General features: G+C 44.1%; 1 protein-coding gene across 2 annotated transcripts in view; it reads left to right on the forward strand.

Moving 5' to 3' along the window:
* Zdhhc14 (zinc finger DHHC-type containing 14) overlaps nt 1–17,776 on the forward strand; it is a 296,463-nt gene that overhangs the window by 173,564 nt on the left and 105,123 nt on the right. For both annotated transcript variants that reach the window (XM_008839432.3, XM_008839433.3), the window contains exon 2: nt 3,246–3,406. In XM_008839432.3, the coding sequence (XP_008837654.1) occupies nt 3,246–3,406 (161 nt within the window). The remainder of the gene's footprint in view (nt 1–3,245; nt 3,407–17,776) is intronic.

Genomic DNA, 17,776 nt, shown 5'->3' on the forward strand with positions numbered 1-17,776 from the left:
AAGACCCCTCTCAAAGTTATCATCTGCCACTCCCTAATCATAGACATGAGTCCTTTACAAACATTTTGGATTCTGAGTTTGATGCAGTAATGAGACTTTGGTTGCCATTTTGCATTAAAGTTCTAATGGAAAAACAGTCATTTCTGATGAGATTCTTCTATTTTCTACATGTCTTAAATTGAAATGCAAATTCTGTGCTAGGCCCTGAACCCAGGCCCACATCATGGAATGGGGCCATCTTTTAGTATTTCTGTGTTGTGGGGAAAAAAAAAGATTCCCTTTTCAAGCCCAGGAATATGAGAGAGCAGTTATTTGCCTGGTTACAGAGTCCCTAGTTTCTTATTTAACTTGAAGCTTTTCAGTACTTAATATCATAAAAATCAAATGTTTTAGAAGAGGTATAAGCTTATGAAAGCATTAATTATGTCAGTCAGTAGTTGCCTGAAGTCACTGAGGAGAAGCGGTGACTCCCTATTTGCACACAGCAATATCAAATAGATTCAAGAGTTGTTTTTGTAATGTACGTGAACACGTTCCAAAGGAGTGAACATGTATGTTGGTTCATTTTGTGTTGCTATAGCAGAATGCTTGAGACTGGGTAACTTACAAAGAACATAGATCGATTCACAGTTCCAGAGGTTGAGAAGCCCATCGTCAGGGGTCTGTCTGTAGTAATTAGGGCCTATGTGCTGGGTCATCTCATGGCAGAAGGAAAGAGGCAAGAGAGAGAAAGAACAAACAAGGGAGGCCTGAACTCAATTTTATAGCTAGCACGCTCTTAAATATGGAATCCACACCTCTCATGGCAACATTGATCTGTTGGTCCTAATGACCTAGTCATCTCTTAAAGGTCCCAGCTCTCAGGACAGCCTTGGAGATTAAGTTTCTGACACATGAACTTTGAGGGGCAATCACATCATACCAGGGGGTTGTTTAGGTCAGAGTTTCTTAGATGCCATTTTACTTAGCAAAGTCTTTCTATTTTCTAATTCTGCTCATCAAACTCACTTTCTGTGATGCTCAGAGAAGACTTGGATGCCTGGAAGTTGACACAAGCACAACAGTGGTCTGGGGGGGGCAGTCTTTATGGTTTCCCACCTGTGAAGTGACATCACAACGGGCAGTTATGTTGAAATGGAGCACAATACTATTTTGTGATATTGCTTTGCTTTGCTCTGTTTCTGCAGCAGAGTTGATGGGTCTGTGACCAAGGTATTGGAAATGCCCTGGGTGTCCTGTCTATTCAGGTGGCTTTCCTAGAGACCAGCCTATTGTGTCTGGCAGAGAATCAGCCCAACCCTCTCATGTTTGGGACTGTCCCACCACTGTCTTAAAGTCATGGGGAAGTTTCACAGCTCCCGAAGTACAGAGGATTCTGAAAGCCCTTTGCACACAGTGGGATGCTCTAGTCCCCAGGGCTCCCAGGGCTGCACCTCATCCACCTCCCAGTCCTGAGCAGAATTTGCATCCTTCTCTAGCTCTTGCTATTCATTTCCTTGAACAGATAGAACTGCTGCTTCTGAGGACAAGGTGGGAGCACTTCCCACCCTCTACACTGTGGTCCCATGATGCCATGTTGTGTTCTTCTATACCCATGATGTCACCTAATGAGGCCACACGGCACTGAAGGTGGTCGTGGGAGACCTCACCCTTTTCTAGTTTCAGGCATTGAGGTAACTCATAGCTCTACCTCCTACCACCTCTGTAGAGCCAAGGTGCCTTGGCAACAAGCCAGGGCCTTGTGCTTGAACCTGCCCAGTCCCAGTATACCAAGATCGAAAACCAAATGTGAGATGGCAGCTCCCAGGGATAAACTTTAATCTGCCAAAGCCACCTCTTCCCTGCTCTCCACAGCCCCTCCTTGCATGTGTGCCAACCCATCTGCCGGTGTGAGGAGGGTTTCATAGCATTAAGAGTTGGGTGGTGAGGCTAGAGAAATAGCTCAGCGGTTAAGAACCCTGGCTGCTCTTGCAGAAGACCCAGTTTCTGTTCCCAGCACCTACATGGTGGCTAACAACCATAGATAATTCCAGTTCCGGGGGATATGACACCCTCTTCTGGCCTTTGCAGGCATTGTATGACATGGGTGCTCTTACATACAAGCAGGCAAAACACTCATACACATACACTTTAAATAAATATTTTTTGAAGTTGAGTGGTGACATGCACCTGTTGTCCCAGCTACTTGGGAGACCAAGACAGGATTGCTGGAGTCCAGGACTTGAAGAACAGCCTTAGGAACCAAATGAAACTCTGTCTCGTAAAAACAAACAAAACAAAATGTTACTAACAGAAGTTGGACCACATGCTTTCTGACATTCCTTTCATGCTCTTTAGAAACTCCCTTCAAGTTCATTTCCATTATCAACCTTTTTTGGACAAACTGCTCCCAAAATATTGAAAACTGGTTTCTTGACTTTTGAAAATGAGTTCATAATCCTCGGTGTTTTGTCGTGGCAGAAAATGCCTGAGTTGTTTGACCAAGGTAGAAAAGGTGGGTCAGATGGAGCTGTCTCTAAATGGTGAGCCTAAGTGGACATATCATCTACTGTGATTCCAGGGATGGGGTGGGGTTCATAGGCTGATGAGTGTTTACAATGTGAAGGGCTCGTGTATATTTATACGAGCTCCATACATTCTAGATCAACAGGACAAGCAGGATTTTTTCTGTCCTTCTGCCACTTTCTTATGGGGACACAAGACTTGGACTGTCTCGGCAAGAGAACAAGAGTTCGGTTATCCACAGAAAAAACGGCAGATGTAAATTCTCTTAAAATTTTTGTCTTTCATGTAAGTGTATGTGTGTGAGTGCCACAGTGCACATGTGGAGGTCAGAGGAGGTCAGACAACCTCGAGTGGTGGTCCTCACCTTCCACCCTGCTGAGACAGGGTCTCTTTATTGTTTTCCAATGCATGCACCAGGCTAGCAGGCCCATGAGCTACTGGGGAGTCTCCTGTTTCTATCTCCCATCTCTTCATAAGAACACTGGATTTATAAATACGTGCTTCTGTGTTCATCTTTACTTGGGTTCTGGAGATCCAAGCTCAGGTTCTCAGACTTGTCAGTGTGTTCTACCTGCTGAGCTATCTCCCCAGCCCATAAATTCTTAATACAGATGAAAATCCGTTTCACTCATTGAAATAAGCTTTTGTCTGCTTAGGATGTACAGACTGCTACTGTTGACCCTAACTCTGCATTTCCTTTCTTCTTTCCCATTCCTCCTGCTTCCCCAATCTGCCGGCAGCTGTCCATACCTCGCGGTGAAGATCACCCCTGCCATCCCCGTGGTTGGTGGCATCCTGTTCTTCTTTGTGATGGGGACTCTGCTGCGTACCAGCTTCAGCGACCCAGGAGTCCTCCCCCGAGCCACGCCTGATGAAGCCGCTGACCTGGAAAGGCAAATAGGTAACACTGAAGCTCTGCCCTTAGCCTGTGGTCACTTCCCACCTGTGCCAGCCCTAAAGTGGGGAACAGGCTGGGGTGCTCGTGTGGAGGGCAGGGCGCTGGCCAGCATGAAGAGTGACCGGAAAGGAAGGAGGCCGTAAGCGATGACCTGAGTAGAAGGTTGGGATTTGAAGTGGTTGAGGTAAGACTGGAGGCTATGGCGCCATGCAAGAAGACCCAGTGAGCAGGGTTTCCAGATGTTTTTTGAAACCTGAGCGTCCAGTTCTGCTCTTGTGATGAGCCTCAGTGGCACTGGATGTGTAGTTATAGGGTTCTGTTCTCTGACAGCGTTGCAGCTCACCTAGTTTCCATAATAAAATTAACTGTGTTCGCCATAACAAAATACCTGACAAAAGCAATTTAAGGGCTGGAGAGCTAGCTGGCTCAGTGGTTAAGAGCGCTAAATGGTTTTGCAGATGACCTGGGTTCAGTTTCCTGCATTCACATGGCAGCTAACAACTATCTGTAACTCCAGTTCCAGGGAATCTGACACCCTCTTCTGGTCTCTGCAGGCATTGCACACATGTGGTGCACTTACATGCACACAAAACATTCATACACATAAAATAAAAATAATTAAAATCTTTTTTTAAAAGCAATTTAAGGAAGGAAGGGTTTGCTTTGACTTACTGTTTGAGAGTATATCCATCATGGCAAGGAAATCATGGTGTAGGAACCTGAGACAGCTGGTCACATTGTATCTGCAGTCAGGAAGCAGAGAAGGATGGATTCTGGAGCTCAACTTACCGTCTTTTTATTCAGGCTCTAACCTTGTTCCTTCCCACTTCTCATACCTTGGGAAACGGAGGAGGTCAGGCCACTTCTATTCAAGAGATAGGACTGGATGCACAGTCTGAGCCATTTCACATCAGCAAGGAGCTGGAAGAGCCTCTGCTCACTGCAAGAGCCTGGGCCCCACACAGGGTGACACAGTCCTCGCTGTGATTCCCTTCCAGGCCAGTGTGAGGGCCTCTGCCCACGCAGCAGTGTGAGGACCCAGTTTCCTGCCTTCCTTGCAGGTTCTGGATTCAGTGAAAACACCATTGGATTTCTCCACTATAAATGCAGATCCTGAGACACACAGTGTGCCCTGGACTAATATCTTTGAGGAAGCTGAGGCTTAATAGTTTTAAAAAACCATCTGTGCCTCATGAACCTCAAAGACAGATTCTGTGAGAGCTAGACCAGAGAATGGATGAACCCAAGACATGGTTTCCTATGAAGAAAAGAAAAGGGCCTTAAAGAGACAGGACTTCAGTGGGTCAGAAATGTGTAGCTTGGCAGATTTCTTTCATCAAAACAACTGTAAAGCCAGACAAAATTGTCAGAAATAATCATTTGGAATTCAGCAAGTTGGGGAGCTGCTATTTGTGAAAAACTATTAGATACTTTTTGTTGCTGTGATAAAACACCATGACCAAGGCAATTTACAGAAGGAAGAGTTTATTTGGGCTTATGAGAGGGATGAAAGTCCACCACGGAGAAGGAGGCAAAGCAAGAAGCCTCAGAAAGCTGGGTGCTCACGTCTTCAACCACACCCTCAGCAGAGAGAGTGAACTGGAAGTAGAGTGAGGATCTGAACTATCAACGCCTACCACAGGGCCGCACCTCCTAAACCTCCCCAAACAGCACCACCAACTGGAGACCAAGTGTTCAAATACCTGAGCCTATGGGGCGGGGGGGGGCGGGGGCACCATTCATTCAAACTGTCACAACTAGGGAATGTTGGGTGAAGCAGTGGGCATCTGTGATATTGTTGCCAGGCACTCCTGTCTCTAGCCTGAGTGTTAAAACTAAAGGTGAGGAAAGTCTGCCAGTTGCAGGAGAGCCTGGGATACCACCATTTCCCTCAGAGGCATGGCCTTGATTCCAAGTGGAACACTAAAATATCCAAGTTTTTAATCTTAAGAAACTATAAAAGAACAGCCTAAACTCCAAGCAAGCAGCAGTAGCAAATCCTAAAGCTTAGAGAGGAAATCGACGAAATAGAATTGAGAAAACCAATAGAAAAAAACTCAGCGAGGCCAAAAATTAGTTCTTTGAAAAGATCAACAAAACTAACAAATCCTTTCCTGTAATGATGAGAGACAAAGACAGGGACAGACAGACTGAGGGAAATTATAAAAATCAGAAGCAGATCTTTTTCCAAAGAAGATATATGACAGGCACATGAAAAGATGCCCAACGCCTTTAGTCTTGGAGATGTAAATCAAAACCACAGTGAAGGACTTCCCACTTTCCACCCAAAGAGTGTCTCTGATCAAAAAGTCCAATAATGGCAACTGTTAGCATGGATGTAGAGAACTAGAATGATGTTCATTATTGGTGGCAATATAAAATGCACATCCACTTTGGAAAACAATTCTTCAGTATTCTTGAAAAAGTTATGCATAGTTAAGGATCACATGACCCAGCAATACCACTTCTAGGTATATATCCAAGAAAAATAAAACTCAGTATTCTTGAAAAAGTTATGCATAGTTATCACATGACCCAGCAATACCACTTCTAGGTATATATCCAAGAAAAATAAATAAAATATGTCCTTATAAAGATCTGTAGATGAATATTCACAGTCCTACTGTACCTGATGACCAAAACCTGGGAAGAACTCATATATCCATCAAAGGGTAATTTGACAATCATCATGTTGTGTAGCTATACAACAGAACACTATTATCAATAAAGAGGCCAGGTATTAATTACTGTGTGCTACCCAGACAAACCGCAAACACCATATTAAGTAAAAGATGCCAGATGCAGATGACTGCAAATTGTGTGACTTGGTTTATTTATAAGGACAAAAAAGACAAATCTTTAAATATGTCTTATTTATTTTTATGTGTGTGACTGTTTAGCTTGCATGTATGCACCATGTGTGTGCACTACCCAAGAAAGCCAGAAAATGGTGTGAGATCCTGAAACTGGAGTTCCTTACAGTTGTTAGCCACCATCTGGGTGCTTGGGAACTGAGTGCAGGTGTCTGCAAGAGCAGTCGGTGCTCTTAACCACTAATCCATCTCTCCAGCCCCCAGACAAATATTATAGACAGAAAGCAGAGTGGTGATAGCCTGGGTCAAGGGTAAGATTGCAGATTAGTTTCACCTGATGTAAGTAGGCGGCTGAGGCGATGGAACTGGCCTAAAGTGAGATTATAGTGAGGGCAGCACGGTGGAGTCAGTTCACTAAGAAGTATTGAATTGTATACATCAGTGGGTCACTTTTAGTTTGTAAATTATTCTTCAATAAAGTGATTAAAAGAATAAATGAGATGAGGGGCGGGGTACAGGAGGGTAGAGGATGCCACTGGGATGAGGGTTTGAGCCCTGGCTCACCCACTCTCTAGTTGTGTCATGTTAGGCTAGGGCACACTCTTCTCAACTCGTCCCCCATGTTTTATCTATGAAATATGGATAAAAAGATGTGTCTTGTGAGGTTCTTGCCAGGATCCAGGTGCTTAGTAAACGATGCTGTCTGTATTTTTAAGTTATCCTCTTCCCTGCCCAGTTGTCTTATTACCCTCTATAAACATGGGTTCTCATCAGAGTCTCCCCAAACTGTGATGGAAATGACAGGCAGAGGGGGTTTCAGGCATGAGGTCTTTATCATGGCTCTGATTCTTTCTAAGGACTTCAGTATGCTGCTTGACTTTGGAAAATAAGATTTTGTTTCAATGAAATCTTAACACATTTATTTTGTGCTATATGGCTGGAGAAAGAAAATGAAAAATTAGGTTTGGAAACTTTTTATTATTAGGGTTATTAATTCTAATTATCTGTTGTATAGCTCTTGCTTGTAAAAGCCTATTAACAGCCACATGAGTAGTTTATTGAGGGTTTGCCAAGGACTTGAGCAGCTCCCTTTCCCCTGCTTCTGCAGAGGTGTGGGTGGTGAGGAGGAGGGCTCTGGCTTCAGAATCTGTTTCAAGGCTCTTAAAATGCCATGTTTCCTCTTTCCAGAAGAATGTTCCTAATAGTTTAGAGTAGGAAGCAGACCTTAAAAAGCAGCAGCATGGGTTCAAGGAAGATTGTGTGGGGGTCACTGAAGACTGCCTTGGAAACTTGGAAACATTACAGGTTCAGAGACTCAGTCTTGTCCATTCACTCAAGAATGCACAGAGTCTGAGTGACTGGTTTGAGATGTGAAAACAAACACCAATACACTGTCCTAGAATTCTTAGGGCTAAAGTATTTCATTTCAATTAGGGGCAGACTGTCCTGTGATGGAAACAGAGGATTGTGCAGACCCAGCTTTGTCCTACACTTCCCTGGGTCATCTCTGCCCACCCTCTTGACAATTCCATGCTGCCAAGACCAGAAGCATCCTTGCAGAGAGTGGGTGGTAGCTGTCCTGAACCTGTCCTGTTTGACTCCCAAAGCAAGATGAAGAACTCTCCCAAGGCACAGAAACTAGAGTACCAAGTGAAAGGTAGACTCCTTCCTTGCTAAGTGAGAGGGATCAGAGCTAAGGAAGCTGGTGAATTTTAAAACATTTTCTTGGGCTGGGGGTACAGCTCAGCGATAGAGTGATGGCCTAGGATGTGATCCTCTCTGAGTTTAGGGAGAGAGCAGATGAAGAAAAGGAAGAGGAGGAAAAGGACAGAGGACAAAGAAGAGGAGGAGGATTTTCCTGTGCCGCGGCAGAATCTCAATTAATGTCTCCACTCTGCACCTTTCTCTGCCCAGAGCACCTCTGGATTCAAGCATCCAGATCCTTCTTCCTTCCTACTTCCTTCCTCCTGCCTTCCTTCCCCTTCTCCCTGTCATTTGGCCAAATCCATCATCATCCAGTAGTTCTTCTTATGGTGTACAGAGCCTATCAGCAGTGTGAAGTTTCTTCTGTCAGCCCCTAAGTGAGTCCTTGAGGTTTGTTGCTACAGATGAAAATGTTGGGAAGCATTTTCTGAAGCTGGAGTCCCCCAAGGGTCAGCAGCCCCATTCCACACCATCCTGGCAGAGCCACCCCGGAAGAAGTTTCCATGGGAGCTTCTGGTAACAGCTGAAAAGGGCTGGCCCACCAGCTTGACTTGCTGGAGTTGTTTTCCCCTAAAGACCTTGTACCTCTGTGTTTAAGAACAGAAATTTTGTAATCTGAATTTCAGTGACACTAATAGATTTTGTTGAAGAAGATACTTTCTGAGCTAGGGGTATAACCAGCTCTATAGCAGAATACTTGCCTAGCATGTGCAAAGATCTGGGTTCTACCTCCTATACCCCCCAAAAAATGTTTCTGAGAATACTATTTGTCAGTTGAAGACCTTAGCCAATTTTCTCTACTGCAGTTAAACCGTTTCCAATATTTTCCATTTTCATTTTTATTTTACTAAAATTATTTTATTGGAGTAATTTCTTTCTGCATAAAATCTGTAACCAAAGTTTTTAATACTACGAAAATGGCTGTTGTAAATTGTTTTATAGAATCACTTCTTAAAGAAATATGGGAGGTGAGTAAAGTTCTCCCTGCTGAGCTTTGGAGGCAGATAATTGGAGCCTGCTGGGAACAGGACTTCGAAAAGGCAAACATGTCTGGAAGGCTGTCGTGCAAGGCTGCTTTTACTGGCTTATGAGCGAGGTCCCCAGAACCAAAGACAGCACACAGCTCTTCTTAAAATTGAAGGTGTTGCTGGGCATGGTGGTGCACACCTTTTATCCCAGCCCTTGGAGGCAGAGGCAGGCAGATCTCTGTGAGATTGAGGCCAGCCTGGTCTACATAGTAACTTCCAGGCCAGCTGTGGCTACAAGAAGACCCTGTCTCAAAAAGACAAAAAAAATAAAAAGAAAAAAAATTGAAGGTGTTTATGCCCAAGATGAAACCAAATTCTACTCAGGCAAGAGATGTACTTATATATATAAAGCAAGAAACAACACAGTGACTCCTGCTGGCAAACCAAACAAAACCAAGGTAATCTGGGGAAAGGTAACCTGGGCCCATGGAAACAGTGGTATGGTGCATGCCAAATCCCAAGTCAACCTTCCTGAAAAAGCCATTAGACATAGAATCCGTGTGATACTATACCCCTCACAGACTTAAACTAATAGAAAATAAATAAAAGTGGATTTGTACTCTTGTAAAAAAAAAAATGTATGTGGTGTATGTATGTATATATGCATGTATACTTATATGTGCATGTGTGTGCTGGTGAGTGTGTGCATGTGTATATGTAGAAGCCAGGTATCTTCCTCAACCACTCTCTACCTTATTTTTTGAGACCTGGGGCCTTTTGATTTGGTTAGGCTCAGTGGCCAGCAAGCTCCAGAGATCTGTTTATCTCTGCCTCCTCTACACTGAGATAACAGTAGGACCACCACACCTGAGTTTTTATGTGGATGCTAGGGGTCTGAATCAAGGGCCTCATGTTTGCATGGCAAGCACTTTACCCACTGAGCATTCTCCCCAGGCCCAGAACTGCCATTTCTATTAAGATTTTTCTTGGTGATTTCATTTTTGTCATGTGATTTTGGGAGTTTTTGAGATTTTTTTTTAAAGGCCTCTATTAGTTATACATTGGGCTGGTTAGATCTGTTGGTAATGTCTACCATGAAATTGTTCTAAAATATGCTGACTTTATTTGTAATGTATTTATTTCTTTGCCTAATGAACAGCATTAGCTGTAATGGGTCTGTGATGAAATCCTCTCTACCTGTGCTGGTACTCTGTGTGCTGTGTATCAGTTGTTCATACTGTTAGAGATGCACAAATTGTCAGGTCAGGATGGCATGTGTCATAGGTGACTGTTTTGATGATCTTTTGCCAGTTTTCACAAGATGGTGTTTTCTGGCTGTTCCCCCATGCGGTGGTTTGAATGAGAATGTCCTCCATAGGCTCCAAGTAGTTGGACATTTTGTCCCCAGTTTGTGGCGCTGTTTGGGGAGGGTCATGGAACCTTTAGGAGGTGTGGCCCTTGCTGGAGGAAGCATGTCACTGGGGATGGGCTTTGAGAGCTCTTAAGCTTTGCCAGATTTTCAGTTGCTCTCTGCTTCCTGTTCCTGCTTGATGATGCGATCTCTCGGCTTTATGCTCCAGCCGCCCTCTACCTCCATGCCTCGCGCACCATTGTGGGCTCTAATCCCTCTGGAATCATAAGCCAAGTAAATTCTTCCCTCTATAAGTTGCCTTGGTCATGGTATCTTAGCACAGCAGCAGCAAAGTAACTAATAACATTCAGATCCTCCTGTTCCCCTGCTCGGGTCCCCACAGTTCACCCTTCCTGTAGTTTCTGCCTAGAGCAATTATTTCAGCACTCATAAACGTTAGACTGGTCCCCAACGCTCTGTCCAGAACCAGTGACACCTGCCTCTGATATTCCTTCTGCCTCTCCCGTCCTCTCCTGCTGTTACTTGCCCAGCTCTTGCCAGTCTTCAGGATGCCAACTAATAAACGTTTGGACCATCTGTTCCATGTACTAGCTCAGACGTTCACCTGTGCCTGTTTTCCAGAACACTGTCTATTTTTTCCTCTGTGAACTTTCATGCATTTGGCTTGCTGGCCTTGATGAACAGGCTAGATGGTGGCTCCTTTGCCTGCTTCTCTCATGCAGGCATCATGCTGTGCATTTTCCACGTAGTGTCTCGGCTCATACAGCAGCCACCCCATCATCTCCAGACACCACTAACATTCCTGCTTTGTGTGTGAGGAAGCCAGTGCTTAGAAAGGAAAGTGACTTGCTGGAGAGCATCTGGCCAGAGAGGAAGCAGTGCGGGTTTATTGGACCTCTCTCCCTCCGCTCTCACTTAGCTCCGGGCAAGTCCTGTCTCCATCCTTCAGCCATGGTAGCCAGGGACTGAGAGGAGGATTTCTGGGCTCATCCAAGCAAGTAGAACTTGTCTTTCCCCTGGATTGGCAGCATCACCCAGCCCTCCCTCCAGCTTCCTGCCACCTATACTGCCTCTCTGTCCGTCCAGAGCTCAGGCATAGGCATGGAAGCTGGGTCAGCATCCTGCATCTCCTAAAACCCCAGAGCCAGGTGAGTGGAGAACAAAACACTGCAGGGAGATGCCAGGCAGTCCAGCTGCCCTTTAGGAGCTGCCTGAGGATCCTGCTGGGCTATCCAGTGGGAATGTCCCCGATGTGTACTGTTCCATGAGGCCGGGGAGCCCACTGTGTCTGAAATAACTTCTGGGAGAGACAAAAGCTTTTGAAGAAAATAGCATCCTAGGAAGAAAAAAAAAGGAGAAGAATTAGATTCCTTGTTTGGGGGAAAATGCTAGAATGAGCTGATGTGTCTGATGCCAGGGAAGGGTAAGCAGTGAGTCTCCCACATGAATACAGGGTGGAGGCTCAGAATGTCAAATTTCATGATTGTCTCTTTATAAATCCAAGCTTAGAAGAGCTGGAAACCAGATGTCACAACTCAATATTACAGTATTTGGGGAAAATACCGCAAGATTTTGAAGAGTATGGTTCTGGGGGAAGGAAGGAGTCGGGGTGTATTGAAGCCTGTCATTTCTTCCTACAGGAAGTTCATATGTGTGGGATGGCACCAAGGGCTGGGATCGAACTCAGTTTCTGAGGCAGATGTGCTTGCTTAGTTTTAAGACTGCACTGTGTGATGAATGCTTAGAGGGGGTTTCCACAGGTTGCTGCAGAAAGCCATCTGACAGCTCCTCTTTTAGTGGGCACTTGTACAGTGGTCTTCTCCATGCTCCGGATAGCTTTGTGTTGGAAGGCAAGTGGCATTTCCTTCCTTCTGACACACACCAGGGGTCCTGTTTAACTAAATGAGATCACACTTTTGTGCTCACTACACTGAATCTAAGAGTTCCAATCCCTTAATCCATACAAATGTTCCAGTGGTTACGGAGTCCCCACCCTGAACCAGCCTTAATCAATCTCTCTCTCTCCACCTACATCCCTCTCCCCTCTCCCCTGCCCCATTCTTTCTCCTCTCTGTGGTACTGGAGATTGAACCCAGGGCCTCACTCATGCTAAGCAAATGCCCAACCACTGAAATACATCCCTGAAGATACAGCTTTGTTGAGACATGGTCTCAACAATGTTGCCCAGGCTGACTTTGAACTCTCTGTGTAGTCTAGGCTGGCCTTGAACTTTCTATCATCTTGCCTAAGCCTCTTAAGTAGCTGGGATTAGAGCCTGTGCCACCAAGCCTGGCTCTGAATATCTCTCTTAATAGAGAAACCAAAAGCACTATCTTGGTAGCTTATGTTAAGTCAGCACAGTGTGATCGTAGAGCAGTATTGATGTGGAAATGTGCTATAGTCATGACCAGTTCACATATACAGTGCCATGGTGGGGGGCAAGAATAATGAATTGGTCAGGGTGGGAAATGGTCTTCAGAAAGTAGAGGGAGATGAGCTGCAAGGAGAGAAAGAGGACCAAATGGCCTGGAAGGGATGGGATGGCAGTCAGACCACATGGCTCAAGAACATGGTCAGCCGGAGGAGCAAGTGGTCTGGAGTATGCCATTGGAAATCCAAGGCACACCCAGCCAGCCAGGGCCAGCAAGAAGACTGGGCATCCCAGGCCTTCCTGTGGCTGCAGCAGCTTTCTGTGCCTCCCTCCCTCCCTCCAGGGGTGCTGGTAGAGCCAGTGCTCCAAGTCCTAAAACATTCTGCTTAAAGGGGTCTCAGCCATCATAGACATCCTGGACACATCCTTAGAGTGCAGATGGTAAACAGGCTCAGTGAGGAGAACAAATTCCATCCCCCATGCTCACACAGAGCTAATCAGTGAGGAGCCTGGGCCTCTGACCCAAGGTCTGCCTCCAAGGTTAAGTACTCTAATACCCTCCTTTGACTGTTTTGCCCCAACTGCTTATCATATAGAGGTCAGTGGAAGAGCGGCACCAGCCAGGAGTGTGCTAGAAATGCAGAATCTCAGGCCCCACCTAGCCTGACTTAATCAAGCTGGCAGGTGAGTCACAGGCACTAGAGGACACACCATCCTGGAATTGCCCCTGCCCACCTAGTGGCCTTCCTCTCCAACTGTCAGCATCACCCTCTCCATTGATACCCTCAAGACCAGATGTGTTCAGGAGTCTGGCCAACAACACATTTGGGGAGACAGCCTGACAACTTCCCTGCTTGTAGTTGGTGGGATAAGTGACATGTTACTCTCTATTATTACTTGCTAAAAATAACCATAGTGGGGCTGGGGAGATGGCTCAGTTGGTAAACTGCCTGATGTTCAAGCAAGAGGGCCTGAGTTTAGATCTCCAGCACCCATATAAGAAGCTGGGTGTAGCAGTGCAAATCTGTAACTCCAGCTCTGGTCGGGGGAGGTAGATACCTGAATGCTCATTGGTCGGCTTGCCTAGCCAACACATGAACTCCAAGTTCAGTGAGAAGCGCTATTTAAAAACATAACACTGGTTGTTCTTGTAGAAGACCCAGGTTCGAATCCCAGCACCCACATGACAGCTAACAACTATCCTAACTCCAGTTCCAGGGGATCCGACAGCCTCTTCTGTCTTCCACAGGCATTGCACGACACGGGTGCACTTACTTACATGCAGGCAATACACACATACACATAAAGTAAAAATAATAAAATATTTTTTTAAAAAGGTGGAAAGCAATTGAGGAAGACACATCGATCCCTGGCTTCTGTATGTACCCATACCTGCACACATGTGCATATACCCACATGAACACATACATACCTCTCACACACATACACAATACACATACACAATAACCATAGTAATAAGTGCTGTCTCTTTAGATAGTGCTTTGCAGACTTCAAATTTTTTTATTTATTTTTGTTTTGTATTTGTTAGAAAATTGGTTATGAGCACAGGATCTGTATTATGTTGACTGATCCTGAATCCCAGCCCTTCTGCTTACTGTGTGACTTTGAGAAGTGTGTTGATTTCTCTGGGCCTCAATTTCAGTGTCTATTATAAAGTAGACATACTAAGTGCAAAGATTCATCCCAGCATGATTGTTACATAATTCTAAAATAAACCCTTTCTCCTTTGTTTATCCACGAAAACCCAAGAACCCAAAGACTTCCTGTATTTAGCCTGGTCCCAGAGAGAACTCGATGTTCTGTTCATTTTAGAATACAAGCTGCATGCTGGCTCGTGGAAGTTCAACAGGTAAACCATAGGTTCTGGAAAATAGGTGAGATATTTAAATGACTCGGTGGATATTACTGTCATTAGTGCTCCAATTGGCATGTTTGAGCAGAGAAAGCAAGGTAGGGAAAAGAATAGCCCTTTTGAGTGGAAGGCTGAGTTGGTCAGGAAGGCTTTAGTGGGAAGCCAAAGATAAGATTCATTCAAAATCAGCAGGGCAGCATGTTGGGCTAAGACTAGAACAATGAGGTGAGCGCTGGTGCACACAGAGCAGGGAAGAGGGAGGGCAGCCTGGCTTTTTGAGGTACAAAGCCCTTGCGGGAGGCTGGTCAGTAGAGCTGGCAGGCTCTTTGTGCTGGGAGGCTTTACAGAGGTAGCATGCCAGGAAGCTCAGGAACAAAAGGAAGCCAAGGCATCCTGAGGCTGGAGGAAGTAGGTGTGAGGATAGGCAGGGCTGCTAGGAACTGAGAAGGAAGGCTCAGTGGGCCCAGTGCTGGGGAGGAAAGCAGCACACACCGGGGCCCACTGCCACTTAGGGACAGGGATGTGGCCAGCCAAGCACAGGGCTTCCTACTACCAAGTTTGTTTGGAAACAGATTCCAAACAGTTTTCATTTATTCAGATTTACCTTCCAGCACTCCAGTGACATTTTTTTGGTTCACATAGACAAAAGAAGTGAAGACCTTTTACATGAAAACTAGAGATGAACACTTCCTAGGTGGGAACAAGGTCAAGAGAATGCGTGATGCCAAATTATGTGCTATCATAATTTGAAGTGGATACTTTTGCTATTTTGGTGTGTGTATGTTTTCTTGCAAGTGAGGTTGTGTGTGTGTGTGTGTGTGTGTGTGTGTGTGTGTGTGTGTGGACAAAGTCTCTCTCTTGACCTGGCACTTGCCTCCTCAACTTACCACTAAGCCCCAAGGATCTACCTGCCTATCTCTGTGCCCCGCTCCCCCTAGCACAGGGATTACAAGTGACTATCACCATGCCCAGCTTTTTCACTTAGGTTGTGGGGATCAAACTGGGATCCTCATGCTCATACATCAAGCACTTTATAAACTGACTGAAATATCTCTCCAGCCAGAAGATGGAAACTCGAAGTCCAAGAGTTCTTGAGTGAGTGGGTAAGTTGCTGTTTACACTCAATAGAAATCAACACACCAAAACCAGGCCAAATTTCCTGTGGCCCTCACAACACTGATGAGTAACACACTTGGACTGACATGACAGCATGCTCTCCAGAGCTATATAGCAAACCATATAGATAATTATATATTTTCTAACACTGGTATTTTGAAAGTAATGAGTAAAATTCATTTTAATATTTTGTTTAATATCCAAAATATCACTCCAATGTGTATTTGGTATTAAAAATACTAATATAATACTTTATTTGCTCTCTTTTTACTGACCCTTCAAAATCTGGTGTATCTTGCATACTACCAGTGCATTTCAATTTAGACCAGCGACCTTTTAAGTGTCTAGTAGAATAAACACACGTGGCTAGTGGCAGCCCCACATGGGACATACAGATTTAGACTGGAAAGAATTTAAACTAGTTACCAGAATCTCTCAGATTTACCCATCTTGTTTATATTGTTTTCAATCACTTGAAGGAATGTTGGAGGGGGGTCTTTATTTTTAGTTTGAGTTTAGCTGTGCATTTTTTTTTTATTTTTTAGAAGAAGCATTTCATTACAGCTTTAACATACTCAATAACAATTTCCAGAGCAAAGATACATCTCTTTCAAAAGTGACTATAAAATTTTTAGGTTCACAGTTGAATTAAAACAGTTATACAATATTGAACTCAGTATAAACCCTGTAAGACATAAAATTGAATGAGTTTTTAACCTTTAAAAAAAATCTCCATTTCATTTTAAAATATACTGTTTCTTACAGAAAGACTCATTGTTTTTGCTAATAACACTTAGATGTTGGTGCATGCGTCTCTAATCTGTATGTGTCTGATTATTACTAGTTATGGTCAGTTGCACTCAGATCCTTGACACCTGTGTATGGATATAAAGTCAGTCGGGTAGATTTCAGTGGTAATGTTTATCACCTACTAATTAACATGACGTAAATTTTTATGCTTCCTCCTCAAATATAACTCATTCTTTTAGTTTGTTGATTTTTTTATGTGTGTGTGTATATCACACAGAACATCCCAAACAATCTTATTCATCTATATACCCACTTCCCAGATGGCACCCTCCCATAGCCTCCCCGGTGTGAATTTTTTTTAAGATGAGAAGAAATACAGGTTAATCAGGAAGTGCTGTCACTGCCCACCTTTCAGTGCTGAATGTCCTTGAAGGTGTTAAACCAGACTCTTGCCCTTAACTCATTTGGGAGGTGGGGGGGTGGTCAGGAAGGGAGAGGCCCTATCTCCAGAAAGCTATTGTTAATGGAAAACTCATGCTTATGCCAAAAGGATAAAAATCATGGTGCTTAGGAATGGTACCCAGGCATATCATTGGATTTGAGGACCTTCATTCATGCATTAATTCACTGACTTACTGAACATGTGTTTATTGAGTGCTTACTGGGTACTCGACACTGATAATGCAGGTTATACCCTTGACAGATTTCTTCTTTTTGTTTTTATACTCCTGTTAATATAAAGTTATAAGTAATGCAACCATTTGAAATATCTAAGCAAACGCAGTATCATTGCTCATTAATATGGTTAAATTTCATGTCGTCTCAATCAGCGGCTGCTGAGGGAAGACAGACTCAGTTATCTCCAGGGAGCAGCTCCTTGAGCAGTTATCTAACCCCAAATAGAAAGCTTTACGCACACAGGTACACACGAGCACTGATGAATGGATCCAGTACCGTATCTGTCTGTCTATCTGTCTGTCTGTCTGTCTATCGTCTACCTATCAATCAATCATCGATCTATCATATCTATCAATCATCTATCCACCATCTATCTATCCATCTATCCATCATCTATCATCTATCCAAGAGCAATCTATCAATCAATCAATCATCTATCTATCATATCAATCATCTATCTATCATATCTATCAATCATCTCATCTAGCTATCCTCTATCCATCTATCTTTCCATCTATCCATCCATCTGTCTATCCATCTATCCATCCATCTATCATCTATCTATCCCATTCATCTATCTATCCATCTGTCCATCTACGCACCCATCCATCCATACCCTATCTATCATCTATCAATCAATCATCTATCATATCTATCAATCATCTATCCTCTGTCCATCCATCCATCCATCCATCTGTCCATATATTTACCTATCTATCTATCTATCT

Source organism: Nannospalax galili, unplaced genomic scaffold, assembly GCF_000622305.1.
Source record: "Nannospalax galili isolate Female #2095 unplaced genomic scaffold, S.galili_v1.0 scaffold211, whole genome shotgun sequence".
NCBI lineage: Eukaryota > Metazoa > Chordata > Mammalia > Rodentia > Spalacidae > Nannospalax > Nannospalax galili.